This window comes from Cajanus cajan, chromosome 1, assembly GCF_000230855.2.
Source record: "Cajanus cajan strain Asha chromosome 1, NIPB_CcT2T_4, whole genome shotgun sequence".
Taxonomy (NCBI): Eukaryota; Viridiplantae; Streptophyta; class Magnoliopsida; order Fabales; family Fabaceae; genus Cajanus; species Cajanus cajan.
In genome coordinates this window covers 74572040-74599412 of record NC_138517.1, presented here as the reverse complement: position 1 = coordinate 74599412, position 27373 = coordinate 74572040, and the positions used below count along the sequence as shown (strand labels likewise).

Genomic DNA, 27373 nt, shown 5'->3' with positions numbered 1-27373 from the left:
GCTAGACACAGAGAATAAACAAAACTGGACTCTGAAGAAATAAACGCATAAAAATACATGAATTATTGTTTTTATGATAGCATACATACAACTATGATCAACTGAATATAACTAATCAAAGTCCACTATGTTTTTCTGATATGAACGGGGTTCAATAATTGAACCCTTTTTATAGTTAAACATTTTAGATCATCACATAAAATATAACTATAATTCATTCTTATAAAAGGTATCATTGGGGAAGCCATTCCCAGTTAGATCAGGCAAACTAAAATCATTATCATAGAGCAAACCATCAGAAACATCCATGCTAGAGTTACCAGAACTTGGAAGAAAATCAGTGTTCTTCACAAAATGATCAAAGGGGTAACCACTCTGTTGCTGCTGATGCAACAACTGCTGCTGAGGTATGTGGTCCTCTTGCTTCTGCCAAGGAAGAGGTGCAGACACTTGATGATGATGATGATGATCCTGGTTGTTGTTGTAGCTTCTGGTGCTAAATGGTAGCACTAGTCTAGTTTTGTTGTTATGGAGAATATTCTTGTGTCCACTTCCTTGTTGAAAGTTCAAGGTGATAGGTCCCTTATGGACCCCTAGTGTTGACATGGTTGTGCTAGGACACCCTGTGAATTGTTGTACTAATGCTCTAAAATTGGTGGTGTTGGCATTGAGGAGTGTGGTTGGGGTTCTCTTAGAGGCTCTAGATCTTCTCCTTATTGGTTTGGATACATTACCCTTGGGTGTCAATTGGCTCATCATGCTATTGCTATTGCTCTCTGATGATGGCATGGTACTAGTTGTGATCAAAGTTGCATCAAAGAAGCCTTCTTTGTTTGGTGCCAAAGCATGGTCATGGTCATGGTCATGGCCATCCATAAGGGGTTGTTGATAGAACTGCATCCATTGGTCAGTAGTAGCAGTCATGGTCATGGAATCACTCATGTGGGTTTGGTGTGGAAAGTGAGGATCAGTGATCACTCCCCAACTCAATCACTGAGTCCTTCATTTAAAGAAGGAATGAAAGTTGGCTCTATTAAGTATGCAAACATGTGCATTGTCATGGTCAAAGTAAAAATGTCCAAGTTTTGACTATTCTTTGATAAGGACTGGGGAGAAACTTGTAACCAAAGAATGGCGTGCTTCCAGGAAATAGCGTGTTCATATCAGTGACGACATGGAAATGGGAACTATTACCATCACTTTTGGACTCTTTGTTTGTTATGTTGGAGCTTTTGAAGAGTTTTAGTGATCTTGGGTCAGAAAGACCTACACACAAGTATAATTAGTTTCATCCTTTTAAAAATATGATTGATAATGATCATTAGTTACTAAATTTAAAAGACTCACATAAGTGCATAAAATTTAAAAGATGCCAAAAAAATATATATGAAAGTATAAATTCACAAAAATATTAATTCAAATCTCATAAAAGAAATATGTAATTAAAATGATAATATATATATAAGAATCAAAATGATAATTTGTCAGAAAAATGTGTACTGTTTGTTATATATGTTGAAAATGATAAGATCTAGCTACCCACCCACCATAACTAGTTGATAAAAGTTTCTTGTTTTTATACTATAGATGACCGTATAAGATACTTTGTTATAGTAGCAATATATTCAACATGAGAACCCACGTGTTTTTACTAGAAGCAAAGTCTTTGTCAAAGTGATGTACAAAGGAGAAAGAAATTAATATATGGAATAGAGAGAAAATGCAAACCAAGTCTCTGTTGACCATAGTTAAGTGAAGGTACACACTAGGATTTATACATATCTAAACGTGCCACATCTTTCTCACTAATATTTATTTAGAACCTCTTCACATTAGCAACTGTTCTAGTGTTAACACCACACATGTTTAGGGTTTAAAAAGGTAACTTTTATCTGTTTTTTAAAATATTTGTTTAAAAACACTTGTTTTTAAATTTAAACAAAGAAACCAATATTATTCTCCTTGTTTGAAGGAGTATGAAAGTGAAACCGTAGCATAAAAGGTTTGTACATTGTATACAAGGCATGTGTAAACTATAACATAACATAACAAAATATAATTAATAACAAATGTTTAAGGCAAGCGCCGGGTCAAAACGCAGATAATTAAGCATTAATATTATGTAAAGTTTTTCAAACTGACTTTTAATTGCGGCTAATTTTCTTCTAAAGTCTAGCAGAAAGGCATCTGGAGTTGAACTATATATCAACAGCTGTTAAACACCTAATTAAGAAAAAAAAAACCTAAGCAGAACCAAATGCTCTAAAATATTTAGTATTAACATAAACAATTTGAACTTTGATAAAAAGTTCTAACTGTTTTTGTTTCTCTTTTAAAAAAATTATATAAACACTAAATGAAGTACTTCAGTACTTCAAATTTTCTTTGAAGATAAGAAAAGAAAGAAGTACTCATGCAATAGAAAATATTTGTCTTTCTTTTTTCCCTTTTTTTCTTTTGACCAATCTTTCCTTTTTCCTTAAGCAAGAAAAATACATAAAAGAAAATCGAATTTTCAGCATGAAAAAGATTATATAAAAAAGATTTAAATATATTTTTAGTTTTATAAAATAAATAAATTTTGTTTCTTGTCTATGAAAACTTTTTTTTTTTTTGTGTGTGTTTCATCCTTTTAAAATTTACAAAACTATTTTTTACTTTTGTAAAATGAGCAAATTTTGATTTTTGTTCATTTAAAATATTTTTTTGATTTTTATTCTTTTAAAATTTAAATTCATTATTTTTTTTCATGATCATTTTACTTATTTTAAGGATTTATAAAAAAAATTAGAAGTATTATATATAGATAAAGTATAAAAAATGTTGATTACCACTTGAAATGATCACATAAATTTATATGTAAATTTTATAATGAATATATAAGTAATTAAAAAAATATCACATAATAATATAGACTAAAACAGTGGCTCCAAATTTTAGAAGGATAAAAACAAAAAAATTGAACTAAAATAAAAATATATCCAATACAGATGAATTAAAAATATATTCTAAACCTTTAAACAATTTGAAATATGATTTGCTTTAAAGAATAACTACATAATTTTTTTAATTATGTCATTAATACTAACTTTTTTTTCAAGATTTTAATTACATTAAGACTATTTTTTCTAAAAAAAATTACTAAATTCAATATTCATACTTAAAATCTTAAAATTTGAGGACAATATTATTTAGACTGATCAACATTGACATAATAATAGTTTATTAGTTATATATAGTGTGTATATTACCGAGGATTAAAATAGTTTGCTTAGAAAGGGAGAATTTATTCGTCACTGCCTCCTATGAAGAAGATTTGCTGACATTACTATAATTTTTTTTGTCAAAGCATGTAAAATGTCTCACTTTATACGAAATTGAAAGGGCTTAACTTAATCATTAATAATTTAAACACAAACTTTTTTATTTAATATGTAAAATGTGTATGATAATTAATTATATTTCAATAATGAAATAAGAAAAATAATTTTATGTTACTGTCAATCTTAATTGTCATTACAATTATTAATAACAAATTTAATAACTCAGTAATTGTTCGCGTGTTTTCTTCTCAGTAGAAAAAACAATGTTATAATTTTTATTATATGTCTGGCTTTGCACGCATGCACTTATTTGAAAGGTCAAGAAATTTCCGCATATCATATTAATTGGACATATCATGGAGTGCTTTTGTAATTATGTTTTATAAGATATATGTGCAAATAAGATGATTGTACCGATAATTCACCTGAAAATCATGGCTAATTTTTTATTAGAGATAATAAAGGTCAAACATTGTAAAATTAATATAAATGAGAAAACACTTTTTACAAATATTTAATATAATCAAATATATAAAGTTTAATTTTAAAATTATAGATTAAGATTAATTAATTCACGACCACTAAACTAGTACCTGCATCCATCATTTGCTGCAACGAAATGGGGAACTTTTAGTAAAAAAAAAATGGAAAATTTGAATTGAAAAGCTTTTATCCCGTTACATAATCAAAATTAAACTTATAAATATCAATTGTACTTATTCAAAATTAAACATAAATATCAATTACAAAATTTCCTACATGACTAAAAATGATACTAGTAGTCTGTCTTTATATACTACCAAAGTCACATCTTCAATTATAGTTTTTTTACTAAAAGTTCTAGTGACTGACATGATAGAGACAAAACAATTAAAAATTGATCATGTTAAAAGAACATCATCACCTTATAATCTAAACTCATCTAACAATCTATAAGTGTGATTACTCAAATGCAATTTCAAGGTGAGAACTACGAAGAATGGACTTAAGTTATGCGAACGTTTTTTTGTGCACAAAGAAAGTGGAATTTTATAGATGAAAATATTAAATGACTTCAAGATAAATCCTCTAAGATGGAGGATTGGTAGACTGTTCAATCCAAATTGATATATGAGATTTTCAACATTATAGAGCCTAATTTGTACATGACAAGAGAGAATAAAGGAAAATTGAAAAATAGATAAGCCATTTAAACTAGTCTTTTTGGCACGACATTTCCTTAGAGTCATTTAATAGAAGGTCCCTAAAGACACTTTAAACTATAACAAAACTCTCATCTCTCCAAGCCCTCATCCTTGTAAGGGCATCAACACATTTGTTTTCCTCATTAAGAGTATGTCGTACTTCACAAGATCAGTCTCAGCAAAGTAGCATGTTAATCCCCATGAACTCATTGCATTACCTATGAAACAATCACTAGTGAAAAAAGACTTTTAAGATTGGTTATTTTTTACTTTCAAGATCGATTAAAGAATCGATCTTGAACGAGACAATCTTAAAAGCTGGACATTTAAGATCAGTTAAATAACCGATCTTAAAAGTTGAACTTTTAAGATTGGTTACGAAATAATTGATCTTAAAAGTATCAGGTTTTAAGAAAAACGACGGTGGCCAATGGAGCGTTGTTTTGGGAAAAACATTGTCAGAGATGAAAAACATGCGTTTAGGTAAAATTCATGAAGTGAAAGAGACCGAGAGAGGGAGGCATGTGCAAGGGAGAACGAACAAGGGGGAGCGGTAAAGGCACAAGAGCCTACATTTGCCGAGTAAGGGAGACCATGTAAGGGAAGTGCGCATGAGAGAGAACAATCTTAGGAGAACGACAGAGGTGTGAGGGGTGCATTTGCGAAGCGAGGGAGAATGATTAAAACGAGGAACAACGGAGCGACGAAGGTGCAAGGGGCTACCTTTATGAAGTGAAGGAAGCGTGCGTGAGGGAGAATGACTGACGGGGGAGATGGAGGCACAAGCGGGCTCCTGTGTTTGCAGAGCAAGGTAGGTCAAGTAAGGGAGGCGCATGTGAGAAAGAATTATTAAGGGAGAGCGTTGCGTTTTATAAATAGTTACAATACTTTAAGATCGGTTAAATTTTAACTGATCTTAAAAGTACTTTTAAGATCAGTTTTTCTATGATCGATCTTAAAATTTATGTCTGATACAACTTTTAAGATCGGGTATTAAAAGAACTGATCTTGTATACCACTTTTAAGATCGGTTCTTTTGTAACCGATCTTAAAATTTGTGTCAGACATACCTTTTAAGATCAGTTATAAAATAACCGATCTTAAAAGTATTTTTAAGATCATTTAAAATTTAATCGATCTTAAAAGTGTTCACATTATTTTCAAAATTTTCACCGCGCCACTATTAAGATCGGTCACCTCTTAACTGATCTTAAAACCCCGATTTTAAAACTAATTTTTGGATTAGTGAATGAAATATCTCCATGTGACAATTCTACAAACTTCTTAGAATCTGAATAGCAAATGACTCTTTTGAACCCTCTATCCCAACACTTTTGAATCCCATGAAGCAGGGAAAGAATTTCCACCTCCAAAATCTCTACACATAAAAACCTGAAAATAATTTTTCCTATATGATCTCTACACATTCCACTGATCCCTACACTAAAAGTTAGCTTGTAGACTAACTAAAAATTTAAATATATAAGTTAAGAATTAAAAATCTAAAAATTAAAAGCTAACTGATTGCATTAAAAATATTTGATGATAAGATTAATCAATAAATGTAAAATGTCATAAAATGACATATCTAATTATTTTATGTAAAAAGAAGTTTTAAATAAATTAATAAAGGAAAAAATTTAAAAACAATTAGTATATCAAATAATTAGAAGTTATTAAAAAATGTTTTGGTGTATCAAACAAATTTATTTTGATGAAACTAGCTTAGAAGTTAGTCAAACTTCTTTATAAACGAGTAATAACAAGTAGTCTAGAGCGAAGATATTATTGTTTGTTAGCACAAAATTTGAGGAGATATTGTTGTTAGTTGACACAATTTTTAATAGTGTTGATATGTTCCTTTTTTTTATTTGTAATCTTTATGCATATTTTTAGGAGAAATTTTAGTAATGTCATGATATATATTTTTGTATATATTTATGTTCAAATGAATGAAAAAGGTATAGTCGACGCATACCTATATTTTTATATGGTACCAGAGTCACATCTTCGATTATAGTCTTTTTACTAAAAGTCCTAGCGACTGTCATGATACAGAAAAAACAATTAAAAATTGGTCTTTCCAAAATAACACCTTCACCTTATGATATAAACTCATCCAATAATCCTAGAAGTGTGATTATTCAAGTGCAATTTCAAGGTGAGAACTACAAAGAATGGGCTCAAGTTATGTGGACGTCTTTCTATGCTCAAAGAAAGCAAGATTTTATAGATGAAATTGTTGAACAACCTCAAGATAAATCCTCTAAGATGGAGGATTGGTGGACTGTGCAACTCAAATTGATACTTGAGATTTTGAACATAATAGAGCCTAATTTTCCCACAACAATATCATACACAAAGAATGTAAAAGACGTGTGGTACGGCATTGAAGAGAGATTCTCAATTGTGAAAGGGCCCATAATTCAACAATTGAGATCATATTTGGTATAATACAAGCAGCAGGATATGCCCGTGGTTGCACACTATGGAAAGATGAAAGCTTTATGAGATGAATTGGCCAACTATGAGCATATTATAACTTGCACTTGTGGAGGCTACAAGTATGATATAACACTAATACTAGATAAATGTAGAGAAGAAGAATGTGTTCATCAGTTTTTAATGGGATTGGACAATGTCAGTTATGGAATAGTCCAATTTACTTATTGCGAACCCTATGTCATCATTGAATAAGGTCTATTCGAATTTAATTTAAAAGGAAGGAATGAAGACTACCACTTGTGCTAAGGAAGAGTGAGGGGAGATTGTGGGACTCCCTGTTCAAACAAGAGCCAGAATAAAGGTGCGTATAGATGCAAAAGACAAAACAGTGGTTTGCTCACATTGCAATAAAATAGGTCATGATGTGATGAACTGTTTCCAATGTATCATGGCAAGGGACAACATGGTACTAGAGCCAATGCAAGGTGAGGGTAAGGGCAAGGAGGCATAATGTGTGTTAATGTTGCTTTAACTAAGGAAGAAAATGCAAATACTTCAATAGGAACAAATGCATATACAAAAAATGTTAGTCTAGTAGGACTGAATAATGAGCAATGGCAAACATTTCTAGATATGTTGAACAGTCATCAGCAGAACATATGCAAAAAGATGTTTAGTAAGCATAAACCAATTTCATGGATCATTGATATAAGAACATCAAATCACGTGACAAGAAGTTTAAAATACTTTTGTGAATTGCGATAAGTACCAGGGTGCCCAATTGAAGTAACATATGGTCAACACATTACTACAAAGGAAAGATCAATAAACCTTGATGAAGGTTTAAAGCTGAAAAAAATGTTATTTTTGTGTTGCAATTAATTGATGAATCAAACAATATTTTTCAATTCACTAATAATTTGTGCACCATATAGAGGCACAATATGAGGATGCTAATTGGAGTGAGTGAATGGAGGAATGAACTCTATTTTTTCTTAGGGGTTCCAAGAGTGAAGGCATTCAAGACTAATGGAATAAACAAACTTGATCTCTAGCATAGACATTTGGGACATTGCTCTTTGAAAATAACTCAACTGGTTCTAAATGTTGGTTATGGTAATAATAATGAGTTGTTAAATAAAGCTTGTGATGTATGTCAAGGAGCAAAATAGAGTAGAAGCAAATTTTCTTTGAGTAATCATAAGGCTTCTAAGGTTTTTGAATTAATTCATTGTGATTTGTAGGAGTGTATATAACTCCCTCTTCTTGTGGTGTTTCATATTTTTTTGACAATAGTAGATAATTATTCTCATGTTATTTGGATATTTTTGTTAGTTAACAAGAAAGAAGTGTCATGTATTTTGATGAATTTTTGTGCTATGGTAAAAAGGTAATATAATAAATAAGTCCAAATTGTTCAAAGTGATAATGAGATAGAATTTATGTGTAAAAAGAATTATTTTCTTGAATGTGGCATTGTTTTGTAAACTTCTTGTATAAGGACATCACAACAAAATGGAAGAGTGGAGAGAAAACACCAACATATTTTGAATATTGCACGAGAATTATGCTTTTAAGAGAATCTTTCCATCAATTTTTGGGACGAGTGTGTGTTAACCAATAATTATTTAATTAATCACACTTCATCCTCAATCTTGAAAGGAAAAACTTCATATGAAATCCTTTATGGGAAAATTCCATTGTATGATCACTTGAGGGTGTTTGGTTCGTTGTGTTATGCTCACAATTAAGGCAAGAAAGGAGACAAATTTTGAAGTAGAAGTCATAACTTGTAAGTGTATCTTTGTTGGGTATTCTTACGATACGAAGGGTTAGAAATTATATAATCTTGAATTAAAGGGATATTTTGTGTCACAAGACATTATTATTTTTTTAAAACAAAATTTTGGTTTGTTTAAGAAATATTTATGCTTGGGAAAATCTTCAACTCGAACATTGGTCATGAAGGAGTTGAGGAAGAGAATTATGAAGAAATTTGAAGTTCAAGTGATAACCTAAACAGAGATATGACAGAACAAGAAAGAGATATGAGGATTAAAGTAAGGGAGGCACATATGATGAAGTTGAACAAAGAGAGACATAAATTAAAGCACTAGGTGATGGTGATATAGTACAAGATGTGAGTAGTCATGATAGCTAGTGTAATAATGATCAACTTGGATAAGGGCACAGAGAATAGTTTCTGTCAGTTTGTTTATGTGACTACGTGACTAATACCATTTGAAAATTGAGTCATGAGTTCACCCTCTTTAATTCATAATCCAAGTGCACCTTATCATGTAGCAAATTATGTGCATTGTGATAAATTTTCTTTGCAACATAGAAATTTTCTTGTAGCTATTACAACAGAACATAACTAGTTTCTTTTCTTGGATCAATGTCTTTGCCTTTGACTAGAAGATCTATCATTGGATGGTTTGTGCTATTAGGTGGTTCTCTAATTTTTTGGAAGACTAAAAAGCAACATACAATGTTAGGACTAGTTGTAGAAGCAAAGTAGAGATCTATAGTAACAACCATTTGTGAATTCAAGTTTTTGAATGGAGTTTTGTCCAATCTATGTGTGACACTCTACACCAATTCAACTTTATTGTGATAGTCAAGCAACATTGCATATAGCCAAGAATAGTGAACCAAACACATTGAAATCAATTTTCATATTATCATAGATGAAGTAATGAAAGACAACATACAACTGTCTTATATTTGTAGTCACTCATAACTAGCAGATATTTTTACGAAGGCACTAGACAAACTTCAATTTAATAATGTCCTTGATAAGTCAAACATTCAAAACTTTCATGCCTCAACTTGAGGAGAGTAATTGGAACAGAACTATTGTTAGTTGACACAAATTTTGTGAAAATATAATTGTTAGTTTTTAATAGTGTTGGTATGTTTATTTTTTTCTCTGTCATCTTCGTGCATATTTTTAGGTGTAATTTTAACAATGTCTTTATATATATTCTTATATATATATATATATTTATGTTCAAATGAATGAAAAATGGGCAGTCGCTTACCTCTATTTTTATGGCAAGCTTCTTTAGTACATTGTGAAATATAATTTTTTTTTGTCATGCTTTGAATATTCTTGAATCCATTGACACAAAGTATAGTATCGCTTATAATATTATGATTACTTTTAGTCCGATAAATTTTTGCACACGATAATAATCGAACATAGAATCTTCCATTAAATAAATCATTTCACAACGTATAAACACATGATGTCTAACCACTACGAATATCCTAACCTATCATGTTAATTACAATTTAACTCTAACTAATACATCTAATGAGTAACGAGTTAGTTATTTGTGCGGTAACATTTTGTGTTCTTCTATGTTTACAGGGAAAATCTTAAAGAATATTATCCTCTCTCACCATGACTGTTTATTTTATGTAGGGATGAAGCGGGAAAGGTTGACATGCTAAATGCCCTATTGTCATTATTTGCTTTTTGGCCATGATTTAATTTTCTTCATCTGTCTTTATCTTTAAATTAATTGATTGATAAGGATGTAATATAATATTTGGAAGCCATCGAAAATAAAATGAATAAAATAGGTGGCAAGAACACCGTGATAGAGTGGCATAAAGAAATTCATGAGAAATACAAAAATAAGAGTCAGCAGATAGGGACTTGGCTTGGGGTGTTTGAATATGAAGGACCACTTCTTTTAATGATGAAGAATTGTGTCTGAACTCTGAAATATTGCATCCTATCTGCAATCCATGATCTGATCCTGATTCCTACATATGGAAACTCATTCTTCGGCGCTGCTTAAATTTGACCAACTACAACACCAAAAGGATAATACCACAATTAGGGATGGCAAAAATACCCGCACTCACGGGTATTTACGAGTAAAATCTGTTACAGATAATAAATAGGTTAATTAGGTACTCGTGGATAATGGAGACGGATAATTTTTTACCCGTTTATAAACGGGACGGGAGCGAGTATGATGATATTCAAACCCGCGGGTACCCGTTTAATAATATTTTTTAAATATCCTAATTATCCTTGTACCACATAACCCTAAAATTATACTCTCTCATTTTTTTTCTTACAAAAGAGAGCGGTTGATGAAGTTACCAACATGCGTTAAGCATGTTATAGAATTATGTTGAATGTAATTTGATTATTTTCTAGCTTTGATTGGACCAATAAAATTTATGTATTTTAAGTTGTTTACTTGCGTTTGAAATTATGAGAGATTGAATTATTATAGCTTTGTGATGAGACTTTAACTTACTTGGGAGATTGATGTATTTTATGTTATTGATTATCTTGCATTTTTATTATTATTTCAACAAAATTAACATTAAATACAAGTTTAAAATTAACATTGAATTTTTATTTTTAATATTTCAATGACATTAAATATAAACTTAAAATTATTTGTATATAATTTTTTAAATTTCTTAAAAAAATAATATTCAAGAAATGCATGGATACCCGCTTAATGGATATCCGCGCGGATATAGGATGGGTATGGGACCAATTTTCATACAGTGGGACGGGGGCGGGTTTACTATTACCCGCCCCCATGAGCCCCATTGCCATCCCTAACCACAACCAACTTATTTAATTAATTTTTATGTAATAAAAGTTTATATAATAAGTGTTTAAAATTTAATAAATTTTTATATTTGGATATATATATTAATAAGTATTTATATAATATTAAAGTATTTGGATAATATCATTATTTAAGCAATTATAAGATGTTATCTTATTTTAAAAATTTAAAAAAAATTGACTAAAATTTAAATAAAAAGATTTTAAAATGTTTTTAGTGCCTACAAAATTAGTTGATTTTGACGTTAGTACTTTTAACAAATATTTCCTTGCTTCTCATCTTCTAAAATTAAAACTATTATTTTTAGTGATATTATTTTTTTTTTGATAAGCAACTTTTTTTTTAGTGATATTATGTCTATGTTTGATATCTCTACAAATTCGTATAAATCATTAAATTAATTGTTATTGATCTACCTTCAAATAACTTGAGGGATCAAAAATAGCTACTTTAAAATTTATAGGGATGAAAATAGAAAAATTTTAAAAATAGAAATTAAACCAAAATTTATTTATTCTACAAGGATCAAAAACAATGCTTACAGATTTTAGAAAAATGAATAAAGAAAAATTATAGAAATCAAAATTAAAACTCCCTAATTTTATAGAAACAAAATATATTTAAGTCAAATAAAAATATAAAAAAATAACTAAATAACTTTTTAAAAATGACATTATACATCATAATAATATTAAAAAAAAATAAAAAGCTCTAGTTAGTTTATAAAAAAAATTATTAATAAAATATGAGAAATCAGTTATATATATAACCATGATTAAAAATTAAGAGTCATAAATTTTAAAAATTAAAAGTCAATTCTATATATTTTATAAAATCATGATTTAAAAATTACTGTATAAATATTAACAATAAAATTATTCCAAATGTGTTATTGTTGAGAAAAGAAAAAGTTTGATATTTTTTTATTATAGGAGAATGTGAATTTGAAGGGAAGAGATAAAAAAAATTGAAGAGAAAACAATAAAGTGGAACAAAAACAAATATATAACTAATTTTTAGTAAAAATAAAAATAATAAAAATAAAAATTATTTAGGTCAGTGACAAAATTCAAACTTGAGTACTTTTCAATAAATTTTTGCATAAGTTAAGTAATAAATTTTATAAGACAATTTATCAAAATAAGTTCAAAACATCTTATGATTATTCATAAAATATTCTATAAGCAAACACACTCATAAATACTTATAAAATAAGATAATTATAAATAAGTTGATGTATTTCAAACAGAACCTAAAGAGATAATAAGTTCAAGCGAATTTACCTAAAAATGAAAAGAAAATAAGATGAAATATGATTTTATTATCCTTTTTCGAATTTCACTTTTAGTATTTGAACAAATTTTTATTAGTTTATTTCCTAAAAAAATCATTAATACAAAATCTTGGTGCACGAGATCAAAAATATTAATTGAAGAGATGCTCACACACTAAAAATAAAAATTGACTAAAAAATTGTAAAAAAATAATTAAATTTAAAGAATAAAAACATATTTGATACAATACGATATTACATAAAACCACGAGTTATGGATCATAAAACTATATCCAATTAATGCAAAAATAAAATAAAATAAAATAATTAAACACTGATAGGTTCTAATCTTTTACGTAAACTGGTCTTCTGAATATTCGCCAAAAAGAAACTGGTCTTCTAAATCCTTCTCTCGCTAGTATAATAAATTAATTTGTTTTAATTTTAAAGTTACTTTTGTATACAAATTGTAATTTTTGTTTCAAAAACTTCATTTTAAACGAATATTTTATAATTCTCATAGTATATATGCGAAAAAAAATCTTTGAATATATTTGAACAAAATCTTAGCTTACTTTTATATTATCAATGTGAACTGGTGAAGTGACTGAAACTCAAACATAAGATTTAAGTTGTATTTTTGTAATGCGTCAAAGGAAAGAAATGTTATGTTCTTCTTTGCCTTCCATGAAACATTTTTTACGGCATATATTACGTCAAACTTAATAGTACACAGAGAAACAGAGGAAGGGAAATCTGACTTGGTGTAATGCGATTTAAATGAAAATCAACTTTGACTAGTTACTCTCATTACTCTTCTTCATTGTTGACTCTTCTGCTTGTTCAATTCAACAACCCCCAAAAAAAAATTTTATATATCGGTGTTCAGAGTGTTTAGAAAATGACTTGAGAATGCCAATACTAAGTTGCTTTTTTTGAAGTCAAATACGAACTTCAAAATTTTAGGATAGTTATAAGAGCTTTTCGTCACATGCTCTTGGCCATATAAAGTAACATAGTTTTGTTTTTGCTGAATTATAAAATAACATAGATGTTGTAGTTTTAAAATATAAAGTAACAATATGAAAATATTTTTGTTTATTTTAATCATAAAAATGTCATCTTATTTTTAAATTTTTGTATAAAAAATGAAAAAAAAGATAATATTTTGTAATTAAAAGACAAGAAATATTTACTCAAGTCAAACAATGGTTCTTAATCTTTCGGTTCAATAATGATATGTGTTGTGCTTTTTGAGACTCTTAATATTTGAAATTTAAAATTTACTTTTAGGGTTAATTATCTATTAGTATAAAGTTTTTTTACTTACTTTTAACAATCATATGATACAATTAAAAGATATAATTAGTTGTCAGTATAAAAAAAAACTTTACACTGACAATGTATAAGTGATTAACTCTTACTTTTAACCCTCCATAAATCTAAATTAAATTAGTTAGGTAAAATCACTTAAGAAAGCGCAACTCTTTAGTATTTATTGTTATCATTCACAGGATTGAAACTTCAAACCAACTCGAGAAATTTAAACTCCTTTATCATATGTTCAATTATTGATGTATGTATCATCACAATATTCATTCATTATCTTAAAATATCATCTTACAATAATCTTTCTAATAGTTGATAAAGTATCAAGTTAAATTACTTTCTATAATTACTTTAAATGATAAAATAAATTATTGTAGTTTCAAAACTTTTAGAGGATTCGATACATCTTTAATCTTCTCTCTCACGAAACGACTTATAAAATCATTTCCTTTTATACTTTTTCTCCTTTCCTTGTTTCTCTTTCTTTCATTTCACTTTTTGCTCTGAAGTCAAAACCAAATATACCATTATAGTTTTCATACTTCTTCTTGATCGATACTTGGTACATAACAGGAAAACTGTAGAGAAATTCAAAGGAAAGTCGTCGTAATTCGTAAATAATATCAAACCTATGCCCCTCGCGAGACTGGAAAGATTTCATCAACCTACTCCGCTTCTGGACATGTACACATTCACATGGTCCCCTACATATGGCTCCATGGAAGAAGTTACCATAAATAAAGACAAGTGAAGTGAAGTGAAGTTGTGCGTGTTGGAGGGGAGAGAGAGCTACACTACACCAAATACATTCCAAGTACAATTTACAATTAATTAGCAATTACAGTTACAACAGCACCCTTAGGAGTGCAGGAACATGCACAAAATTGGAATTGCAGGTTCCCATCAAAAGTCATTTATACCCTCTCACAAGCTAAAACCTACGATATAATTATTCTCATTCCTTTCTTGTTATTCTACAACTATTTCAAGTATTGTAGTAAGTCTGGGTCTTCTATATCTTTTAAGAAGCAAAGAAGAGCACACAACACTTACAGAAGAGAGAGCCATGCATGTACCTGCAACCCATGGTGGCAGCTTGATCCCCAGTGAAGGATAAAACACACCAGCAGCAACTGGTATTGCCACAACATTGTAAGCCATTGCAAACACATAATTTAATCGAATACGAGAAAAAGTCTTGCATGAAAGATCGATTGCTGTGATCACATCTTCTAAGTTGTTTCTCATCAGCACATAGTCAGCAGCTTCTATTGCAATGTCAGTTCCGGCTCCAATTGCCATACCAACATCGGCAGCAGCTAATGCAGGAGAATCATTGATACCATCACCCACCATCGCGACTATGCTCCCATCCTTTTGGAATGATCGAACTACGTCAGCTTTTCCTGCTGGCATGACCTCTGCCCTAACATCTTGGATGCCAACCTGTCACACAATATGTTTGTTTTGTTAAGACAAGTTTGACAGCAACTTCAATTTCTGTCCCATAAAATTTATGATGCAACTTATAGTGTTGATTTTCTTTGAACAGGCAATTGGTTAGTTATGATTCACAATAGAGAGCTAAAGCAACTAGTAACTAATGAGTACATATTAAAATCACACCAGTTCTTTCAACTATACTGAGTTATGAATAAGAAAACCCACAGTAGGCCTGTTCAAAAAACAGAACCCAGATTATAGGTTAAATCATGTTTTTCATCCCCTGATTTCTATCATGCCTTTTCCACAATTCAATTGATTTTTCCTACTAAACACACCAAAACTACAACAACCCTAGCATGGTTATTGGTCTTCTAGCCTTGGAAAACACACTAATATTTATTAGAAGTCAGAACACACAGATTTTAATAGCGGAAAAACATAAATAAAACATAATACAAATATACACAGACCTCCTTTGCAACAGCACGAGCGGTTCTCCAGTTGTCTCCTGTGACCATAACAGGAGTGACACCCATTTTCTGGAGGCCCTCTATGACTACAGAAGCTTCTCTCTTTAGTGGGTCTGCAATCCCCAGGACTCCAGTTAATGTATCATTATATGCTACTAGTATCCCTGTCTTGGCACTTTCTTCCAGCTCTACCACAAAATTTTCCACTTCTGTTGAAATATCTATGCCATTTTCCACCATCAACTTCCTGTTACCAACCTGTTGATGACAAATTGCCACAGTTAAACTCTTTGGAAAATAAGAAGCAAATCCCGTAGAATGTAGAGATCAAGACAACCATATTACAATAGTAAAAGGACACTACCAAAACACGCTTCCCATCTATAAAACATTGAACACCTCTTCCAGGAATGGCAGAGAAGTCTGAAACATCAAAAAGCCACCCAGACTTTGCACCATTCTCAGTACCAGTAGTAGCAGAAGAGTCATCAAAGAAATGAAAATGCCGTGCATATGCTAATATCGCTTTTGCTAATGGATGTTCACTGCTAGCCTGAATCACCAAAGTAAAATGAAATATAAGTCATAATTGGTTCGTCTAAAGGTGTCACGCAAGAAATAGAAGGGTGTAGTTTTCTGACAATCAAACATAAAAGAAGAAATTATGATTTGTTAATTCACTCTAATCTGGTTCCCCATGCCATGATAGCATGCCATAACATTCTTCAAGAAGTTAAGCTGTCTGACACTAGAAGAGGGAAGAAAATATGGAAAATATCCCATAAAAATCCTCTATAAATTCACCTGAATCTATGCTCTGAACCACATATGTATCAATGTTATAAAAAAGACAGTAGGAATAAAAAAAAGTAACAATCATTTAGAAATTGAAACTCACCTCAGCAGAAGCCACCAATTTAAGAAAATCTCCACGTTCCATTCCTGTGAATGTCTTGGCAGTAGTAACAGTGGCCTTTCCCTGAGTTAGAGTGCCTGTTTTATCAAATATCACATACTTCACCTTCTGAGCCCTTTCCAAGGCATCTCCTCCTTTAATTAACACTCCACTGTTAGCTCCAACCCCTGTTGCCACCATGACAGCTGTTGGTGTTGCCAAGCCAAGCGCACAGGGACATGCAATCACTACTACAGATATTGAGAACATTAGAGCAAAAACAAAGTGATTTCCATTTTCTGGCAGCCATTCTTCTGGGTAAGCTCCAACAGACCCAGCAATATACCTACAAACAATGAGCCCAAATTTAAAGAGAAGTAGGAATAAGCATTTCAATCACATCAGAAATCAATATATATTAATATGCCCAAACTAGTAAAGGTGATCTTACCAACCCAATAATGTCAATAATGCCAAAGAAACAACTGAAGGAACAAATATGCTTGCTACCTGCAAAACAAGAGAATGGAACTTAAGTTCATATCTAATATTTCTTCAATCATCTATGGACCATTCAATTACTCACTGTAATACAATCAACAAAAAAAATTAAAAATAAAAAATAAAAAAACAAAGAGAGAGAGAGAGACTATATTTAAAAAATCACGAGCAAGCAAAAACAGCCCCTAAATTAAAGGTGGAAGCCACAAAGTGGAATAACTGGATTCATTAACACCCAAACTTTCAGTAATCAGAGGACAGGCTTCAAAAGACAGACCCAACTTTACAAGCTTAACCAGAAAACAGTCAAGGAACAGACTAAATGCTGACTCTTTTCTATTCAACGTATCTATTTTAAGATGAGGTATGCTAAATTTCACAAGTTTTGCATAACAAAATATAGATAAATTAACAACCACAGTAGAACTACCATCTCTCTATTTTATAAAGCCATAATATATATATAACTTAACAATTGAGATTGACAAAATAAAAAGAATTGTAACATTTGAAAAAAAATTATTGGTTGTCAAGTGCCAGGCCACCTTGAAACATGAAAGATTTGGCTGAACTGAAGAACTATTTCACAAGCTAATCCTTTCTTTACCACAAAATACACTGAGAAAAAGGCACACACTATGAAAGTAACTCAAGCATTACATAAAGCTCACAAGTGCAACAAAGGCAAACACAATCATTACCAGCATACTTACATAATCAGCAAACTTCTGAATGGGAGCTTTGGACATCTGGGCTGTCTCAACCAAACTAATAATCTGACTCAAAACTGTATCAGATCCTACTTTGGTAGTTTGAATGTGAAGGGCGCCATGCAAATTTATAGTACCTCCAATAACGGAAGCATTCACCTCCTTTAAAATAGGTTCAGATTCACCAGTTACCATGCTCTCATTTACATAACTTGAGCCCCAAGTAACAATACCATCAGCGGGAATCTTTGTACCAGGAAGAACTTTCAATGTGTCACCAGGTTGAATAAGCAAAGAATCAATTTCCCTTTCTTCAATAGATTTACCACCTAGAAAAAAATATAGCACAGTTGTTGTCATCAATTTCTTCCAGAGCATGATAAATGTGATAACCTTCATATAAGATAATCAAAGCCAAATATGTTTTCATCTCCCTTTTATTAAGAAAACAAGGCAAATAAAATGAAAGTCATATACACCTTTATCTTTGACAACTAATAACGCTGTTGCAGGAGCAAGTTCTACTAATTTCTTGATAGCATCAGATGTCTTTCCCTTGGCAAGGCATTCCAAATACTTGCCCAACAATACAAATGTTATGAGCATGGCACTTGTTTCAAAGTAAGTTGGGGACCAAAATCCAGTAAGAGCACCATATAGAAGAGCACAAACAGAATAAACATAAGAAGCGGTAGTTCCCACAGCAACCAGGACATCCATGTTTGTTGAACCATTTCTAAGAGCTCTGCCAGCTGCAATGTAGAAGCGCTTACCAATCACAAATTGGATGACACTCACTAATGCCCATTTCAACCAATCACCCATCATGAAAGGCCCACATCGCCGAAGTAACAAGGAATACACTAGTGGTATGTGAGGACAAACTACCCTCATGAAGAAGAGAGGAATCTGAGACATGCATCAAGAAAAAATACATTCAAAAGATCAAACAATAACCTAAAAACACAAGGAATGTTAACACTGTATACAGACTAAAATTTTGAATGAGAATTTTTCCTTTCAGCAACATCAAAACTTGTGTTGTTTCTGTATGTATATTTTCATGAAGAGAGAAAATTGACAGAATACATCTGTTAAGTGAAATTAATGTATAGATTAATTGCCCATGAAGCATACATTTATGGGATTTAACAATTGCAGAGTCTCAACAGATTGTAGAATGCCTTAATGTTTGAGAATACTTCAGCAAAAAATGATTTCTATCCCAACGTCCCATATCTCATTTGCAATTCTAACTTTCCTTCTTCAAAATGCAATTCATTAAAGAATCTGTTTCTAAGAATAGCCAAGACATTTACTCAAAATATTTCGGTGACAATGTGTTTTCAAGATAAAGCATTTCACATTTTTACATAAATAATAGGTAGCTGTTTAGCAGTGCCAGTATATCATCTAACAAGAATTTTGCCATGTGATCTTAATATCTTATGTGTCCATAGAGATCACAATCAGATGGAAAAAGGAATACGAATAAAGAAAGATATGGGACGTTCTGTTTTAGAAAAATACTCACACTAAGAAACAGACTGGAGATAAAGAGCCGAAATATAGTTGAGGTTTCTTCAACATCTTTAGAAGCCATCCTTGTATAAGGGTTTCTAACATGTAATTTAAACTTTCCATTGCTTCCCCCCTGGATTGCATCAACTACGGATCTAGAACTGAGAACTTCAGGATCAAACAGAACATTTAATTCACTTGAAATCTGGTCAAAATGAAACTGCCTTACACCTTTTGTGCTGCCAAGAATGCCTTCCAAAACTTGTGCGTCAATCAGACTGTACACACCAATCACCCCTAAAATTATTTTATCCTGCTCATTGCTTTGTATAAATGAAGCTTCAAAACCAGAATCTTCAATTGCATTGACTATGTCATCTTTACTAATTACACTGGGATCATATTCAACTTCACCTGACGAAGTAGCCAAAGCTACCACAGCCCTTTTGACCCCTGGAAGATTTCTTAAAATACCTTCAACAGAATTTACACATGCTGCACATGTCATACCTCCAATGGTGAACTGTCCCACCAGAGTTCCATGTGGCATCTTTCCAACTGTACTGGAGTCAGGTAATATGTCCGCTTCAAATCCAGCATCTTCAATTGCATTTTTTATGTCTTCATCCTAGAATATAACAAGTTTCAAAACTTAACATATATCAAATCACTGAAGAAAGATTTTTTTTTTCAATTAACAACAATCTTCCATTCAAGAAAGATATAATCTCTCAATAGTAGGCTAGTAGCAGAACCAAATGGTTAAAGGAATCCTGCCTTACTGGCCAAATTATGATATCTGAGTACAAAAAAATTTATACCACTACAAAAGCAATGATAATATAAACAAAGAGAACGAGTTAATGAAACAATGACAAATATCAGTTGAAGATTATTATGTAAGTTATCACCAATTTTCGTCAACATGTTAACAGAAAAACGCATATAGGGTATAACCTGTAACTGAATACTGATGAACACAAAAAACCATGATTTCACATCAAAATATAAAGGAACACCGCCATAAATGAGGGAGCAAAGCAAAACTAAGGAAGAACACAGGAACAACAAACATGAAAATTAACACAAAAAAATCCACTACAGTCATAACTAACAAAAACATTTGCAATCAATATACACACTTTAAAAGCTGAGTTGGAGAATGTTTACCGGAGTAAAAGTTATATCACTCGTAAAGGCATAAAATAAATAAATGACCACTTAACTGCAATCACCGGCGAGCCAAGGCAATAAATATAGAAAGCAAATTACGGAGTAACTTCAATAAACAAACACAGCAACAAAATTCACCCAGAAAAAGAGGATAACGAGATAACCAACAGCATGATTACTGATTTAATGAGCACGCATCTAAATTCAACACGTTAAGCAGATGTCCACGATTGTCCAAAACAAAAGCCATGCTTTCAATTAAGGCAAAAAAAAAAAGAACGTAAAAACGAAAAACCAGACAGTAAGAACGAAAAATCATAACAGAAAGACTGTTCTCTCAAGACCCATTGCATGATAGTAATTAAATACGCTTTTGGTAAGGATTGTTTTTTAGAAAAATAAGTTATGAATTATCAAAAATAAATTAAAACAATTCACATTAAGGTGTACTTGGGTAAATTTCTTCCAAGGATTACTAGTAGTGTCTCATTCTCTAACACACTGATTTTTATTAACCGAAACTGATTTTTAAAAAAATCACAAAATCACATGAGATTTATTTCTCAATAAAATTTAACCAACCTCATAGAGTTACATTACACTTGAAAGAGTAACTGGGAGAATGCGTTTACATTTCTCAGTAAATACTTGTAAGAGAAAGAAAACAAGATAAAATAAATTATGCACCTCAATTTCTTTTTTAATACAGAAATAGATGAAAGAGCTTTGATAAAAGAACTCATGCCAAGTGCTCACTAAAAGATGTAACCAAGCAAGGCCTAAGGAAAACTTAGTAAGGCAACACTCAACGCTCAAAAAGTTAAAACGAAGTTGAATTTTGAGTAAACGATTCAAAGTGAATAATAGCAAAGAAGGGAGAGGATCAGAGGAACCTTGAGCAGAGCCGGATTGAAAACGACGTCGGCTTTGTTCTGAAGCAGCGCGACGGAGGCGCTGAGAACGCCGTCGAGCGATTTGAGAGCTGATTCGACGGAATTGGAGCAGGCGGCGCAGGTCATGCCGGTGACCGTCACCTGAATCCGCCTGGCTCCGCCGTCGATTCGGTCGAAGGAGTCCAAGAGGCGCACGTCCTCGAGCTCATCGGAGTCGCCGGCGAGGGAAGTGAGCTGCAGGCCACCGGCCACCGGCGCCATCGGGCGAGACTCGCGAGAGCGAAGAGGAGAAAACTCGGATTGTTAAAGGAAAAAGAAAAAGGTAAACGGAAAAGGGAAGAGGGGAAAAATATTTCGATTGCGATGTTGAGAGATACTAACAAGTTAACAACCAACAAGTTTTAACACTGTTGTTATACATTTTCTTTTCTTTTCTTTTTTTCCGATTTGTCTAAATATCTCGACGATTCTTATATAATAATTTTCATGCAGGTGGAAAATGAGGGCGGTTTTGTTTCCCGTTTTGCCCTTGGGTCTTTTGTTGAATTCCGACTGCGTCCGTTGTACTTCCGCGAAATGTATGCTGTACTGCGCTATACGTAGTAGACCGTGTCTGCAACTTGCAGTTGCCTGTGTGACGTGTGGCCGCGGTTGTAAATTGGATGAGAGGGAAAATATATGGAAAAAAATGGAAACCTCTTCCGGTACAAAATTTAGACTAGTTCCGGAAACATAAAACTATGATAATGGGTAAAAATTTACTTTGGCTCAATTATATAATGCTCCATCTTGTTTTATCTCTTGTCCTTAATTATTTCGATCAACTATTATCTCTTATCTCAACAAAAAAACTATTATCTCTTAGCTCGTATATTTTATTTGATTATCACGTTTGTGATGTAAATTATCTTCTTTTTTTATTTTAGATATTTTTGTGTACCATTTAATGTATGGATATATAACAATTATATCCCGACTATCGTGTATTGTTTAAATAATATAATGGTTCAAATTGGTTCCTTATCATTGGAAGGATCAGTTAAATTTGATTGATTAAGGGATAATTAATAATAATATAATCATCTAAGTTTAATAGAATTCATAATTTTTTATCTTTTGACATTTAGACGTGAGAAAGTTATGATTTAGATGATCATAATTTGTCGATTTGCATTAGGAATAAGAATGTCAACAATCCTTCAACCTCTGGCACATAAGTACGAAGAGGCTATAAATCAATAGATCAAAACTAGTCAAATGTTCTTAGGTTTAGGAGGGTTCATAGTCCTTCAACTTTTAGCACTTAGGCCAAAGGGATTATGAAATAATCAATCAACACTAGTTGATCATCCTTAAGGTTAGGAAGATCCACAACCCTCCAACCTCTCTTGGTTAGGCATAGGGAGGTTATGATTGGTAAACCATATTTGGTTGATTGGCCTTGTCTTATGAGGGCCATATCCCTTTAAAAGTCTTGTGTGAAATCATGAAGAGATTTTGAGATTAACAGGATTTCACCAATCCATTAAGAGTCTTGGATAGTCAATCAACAAGGTTAAGGGCATTAGCTTTAATGAAGTTGGAGTTTACTTAGTCGGTCATTGATATAGTGATTAGGATATCGTTGTCGTATGATGTGTCGATTAAAATAGGAAGAGTTGTTTGGGAGTAGAGATGTCAAAAAAAGTTTGTACCTATGGATATACAAAGATAAAATCTACCACAAATAGAAAACAGATATTGTAAATGAGTATCTACAAGTAACAGATACAAGTATTTCCTATACCCAAATGTTAATGAGATAGGTATGAGTATCATAGTATTTATACATGCGGATACATGCTAATATTCAATTACATAGTTGCATATTAAATTTGTTTAAACTTATGTGAATAAAGTACTTTAATAATTAAATTTAGTTTTAAAATTGAAGAATCTTAATTAATGTGTATAATATTTGAATAATTTAATCTTTGACTTTTAAACTATTATTTTTAAGAAATTATTAAAATAAATAGAAAGTATTATTAAGATATTTTTTAAAATTATTTGTGTTTTTTAAAATAAATATTCATAGATATCTACAGATACCCACGAATATTGAAAAATACTTAGGTACCCGCTTAACATATATGTGTATGGACATGTGGAAGGTACGAGTGGATATTTATTTGGTTGGACAGATAAGGATAGGCTACTACTCGTACTTGTCTCGGCCTATTGACATCTTTATTTGGGGGGGAATCATGGCATTTTGAACTTTCAGGCGCATTTAACTACATTAAAGGCATGACATGCCATGCTTACAAACGTCGCATAATTAAACCTCGAAGGGACATGTGTTAGCATATGATTTTGTAGTTTTGAAGCATGTTTTTTTTAATTTTTTTTATACATATCATTTCGTGTTATTAGGTTGTCATAATCACATCATTTTAAAACAGCTACAATGATGGTGACAACTCCTATAAGGGTGTTGATGATGCTTATAAAAGGGGAACGAGGGAAAATGAAGGCTCATTCCATTATCGAGTTCTTCTGAGTTTCTAAGATGATTTATGGTATAGTGGTGGAGATTTCTAAAGTGGTGGTGAGCAACTATCAACACAATGACTCTGCTTTTTAGAAAAGTACCCTTCCTGAATTCCTTTAAAGGTACTTTTGAAAAATCCTTCCTCATCCCCTACTTACTTGATTGTTATATATTGTTTGTTGGGGGGTTGAGTGGTGAGGTTAGAAGAAGGTAGATCAATACACACTAGTTGGCCAAAAGTAAACCAAGTCTAATAGAGTCAACATTATAGTCGAACCCTACTTGGCATGAAAGGTAATGTGTCGCTATCGAGAAGGAAATGATTTTTTTTTTTTTTTTGCTTTTTCTACATGACCATTATCATTAAACTTGGGGTAAGATTCCCCTTGACTAACATTCAAAAACATGTGTTAAGGACATTGAATGTGGCATTGACTCAACTCCATGTTAATAATTGGGCCTTAATTATGGGTTTTGAGTTATTGTGTAAAGCGTTTGGTATTACACTAAGTGTATGGAAGTTTTTCTACTTTTTTTAATTTTTAAAATGTGAAGAAAGGTTATTGGGTGTCTTTGAGAAGTAATAAAGGTTGAGAACTGTTTAGTTTATATACAACCTTGCTTAAGACATTCAAATTGAAATTGGTAAAGGTCCTAGTCCTAACCCATTATGCTAAAATGTTGCAAAGGTTCCCTTTATTGGACAAACAACCCAAAATCATATGAGACCTTATCAAAAGACAAGCTTACTTTTGGGTGGAGTGACTATTAGAGGTTGGACGAGCTTAATGTCCTTTTTGAAATTGACACATTATTATATCTTGAATTCCAAATTTTTAACTTTGAAAGTTTATATCAATATAAATTTTTGCCTTATGTTGTGTTTATATGTGATTTTGTTTCAAATTTTTTATCTTGTTTTCTTTAAATACAACCATGGTTATGTTGAAACAAGAAATGAAAAAATTCTCAAAGACTTAAGGGGTGATGGATGTTGTTGTCAATCTAGTTGGGGGTTAAGGGTGTTGGATGTTGAGCTAACTTTGAATGTGGTCTTCATCTTTGAAAGTGAAATTGTCCAAATACTCGGAAGCAACCCATCAATGTTGTTGAGTCTAAGGCACATGAGAGGTAGCTAATCAACATTGAGGTGACTTCCCATTTTGGGAATAAGACGTGTTGAAGCAATAATCAACGATAATTGGGGGACTCTATAGATATAGGAACAACTACTAGGGAAGCAAAGTCCTTGTGGGTTCTTTCTTTCCCTCATTCAAAACATATATGAGCTCATAGTCTTTATGATGTTGATGTGCTCAAGATGCATAATTTAAATTTCTATAATGCTTTTATTGAGTTGTAAGTAGTTTTGAACTGGGCAAGTGTCCTTGCCATTACAACTAAAGATCTTTATCGAGTGATGAGTAGAGAGAATAAGCAAACTTGGAGAGAAATAATCAAATTGTGAGCTAAAGTAGGTCAATTGAAATATGATATTGGCAAATTTGCTAACCAAAAGGAAGGGATCGAGCAATTCAAGGTCAAGGTGCAAAAACAGTACAAATAGATTAGAGAAAGACTAAAGACTGGTTGTTGAAGTAAAGCAACCGAAGAAAAGTTTGTTGCCGCTCATCAATCAACCATATTGTAGAATCAAGTTCAATCAAAATCCAACCAAACAAAGGGTCAAGGTCATGGCTAAGGCAAGGCCAAAAAGGCCATTGCCTTTGGCCCCCCTCCAAAATTCTAACTTTTTTATGTCTTTTTAAAAAAATATATATTTAATTAAAATTATTAAGTTACATATATAACTAAATTCTTAATAAGATTATACAATTAATAAAAAAATTTATATATAATAGATATTATTGTAGATTATAATTTGAAATCATGAATATTTTGGTAACAATGATAATGATAAAATCAAACATTTTTTTAAATTCTTGTAGAAAAATATTTTTTTTTTTAGATTTGGTTCTGCTGTATTAATATAATTTTCTTTCTTTTACTCACAACTTATTTTAAAAATTCAAGATAAAAAGCCATTTTAGATTTTTTTATTTGAATTTTGATGAGATCTTTAAAATATAATGAATTAATAGTGTGTTTGGATAAAGAATTTAAATGGAGTAATTTATTTATTTGAAGAATTTCAAATTCTTTGAGGTGAAATACCTTGTTTGGATGAAGAATTTATAAGGAATTTGAAATTCAAGCATTTGTGAAATTCCTTGAAATAGTAGAATTTCAAATTCTCCCAAAAGAGTAAGAATTTGAAATTCTTCATATTTTTTCTTCTTCTTATTTTACTTATATATTTTATCTTATCTTTTATCTCTTCATGTTTTTAATTATTGAATATTCAAAAATATATTTAAAATTATTAAATATTATCTAATATCATTTTTTAAAATTATTAAATATTTAAAAATTAGTTAATATTTATTTTTATAAAATTTAATTTAAAAATCTCAACATATAAATATATTTTTTAAATCAATTTTATGATGGTGGAATCAAATTATCCTATCCAACCTAACAATTTAAAATTTGATAAATTTGAATTGACTTATCCAAACAAAATATTTTAAGAATGAGAGAAATTAAAATCAAAGTAATTCAAATACCAAGAATTTAAAATTCCTTGAATTTGTAAAATTCCTCATCCAAACACACCATAAAAGAAATTTGGCATTATTTTTATATTAGTGACCATGACTTCTTCAATGAATTGAAGATTGTAAAATCTCACTTTTCTTGTAAATAAATCAATAAAGATTTTAATTAATTAATTAAGAGTAATTTGAAAAACTATAGTCTTACCAAAAAACATATTTTCTTTATGATAATTGAGTTATTATCTTTAAAAATAGAAAGGATAATTAAATTGAACTTTTGCTAATGGGTTACACGCCGAGTGAAGATTAGAGTTTTTTATTTAAATAAATTAGTAATTAGGTTTGCTTTAGTTCAAAATTTGATCGTGCATCTTGTGATCTGAAGAAGGAGGAGAACTAGAGACGGTTGGAGGAAAACTCGATGATCTGACTCAAGATTTTGTCCATCA

At 31.1% G+C, this 27373-nt stretch overlaps 2 protein-coding genes across 2 annotated transcripts; both read right to left on the bottom strand.

The window, feature by feature from the left end:
* Window positions 1–15: 15 nt before the first annotated feature.
* LOC109804418 (uncharacterized) lies at window positions 16–1019 on the bottom strand. Its single transcript, XM_020366239.3, has one exon. The coding sequence runs from the start codon at window positions 940–942 to the stop codon at window positions 208–210; it is 735 nt and encodes a 244-aa protein (XP_020221828.2). The 5' UTR covers window positions 943–1019; the 3' UTR covers window positions 16–207.
* A 13949-nt stretch (window positions 1020–14968) lies between these two features.
* LOC109803248 (copper-transporting ATPase RAN1) lies at window positions 14969–22214 on the bottom strand. Its single transcript, XM_020364739.3, has 9 exons — window positions 21774–22214; window positions 19721–20335; window positions 18666–19095; window positions 18190–18515; window positions 17427–17485; window positions 16979–17321; window positions 16445–16633; window positions 16081–16338; window positions 14969–15610 (listed from the first exon to the last, which is right to left on the bottom strand). Exons 1-9 carry the CDS (start codon window positions 22032–22034, stop codon window positions 15134–15136), a joined length of 2958 nt encoding a protein of 985 aa, XP_020220328.1. The 5' UTR covers window positions 22035–22214; the 3' UTR covers window positions 14969–15133.
* Between the last annotated feature and the right edge of the window lie 5159 nt (window positions 22215–27373).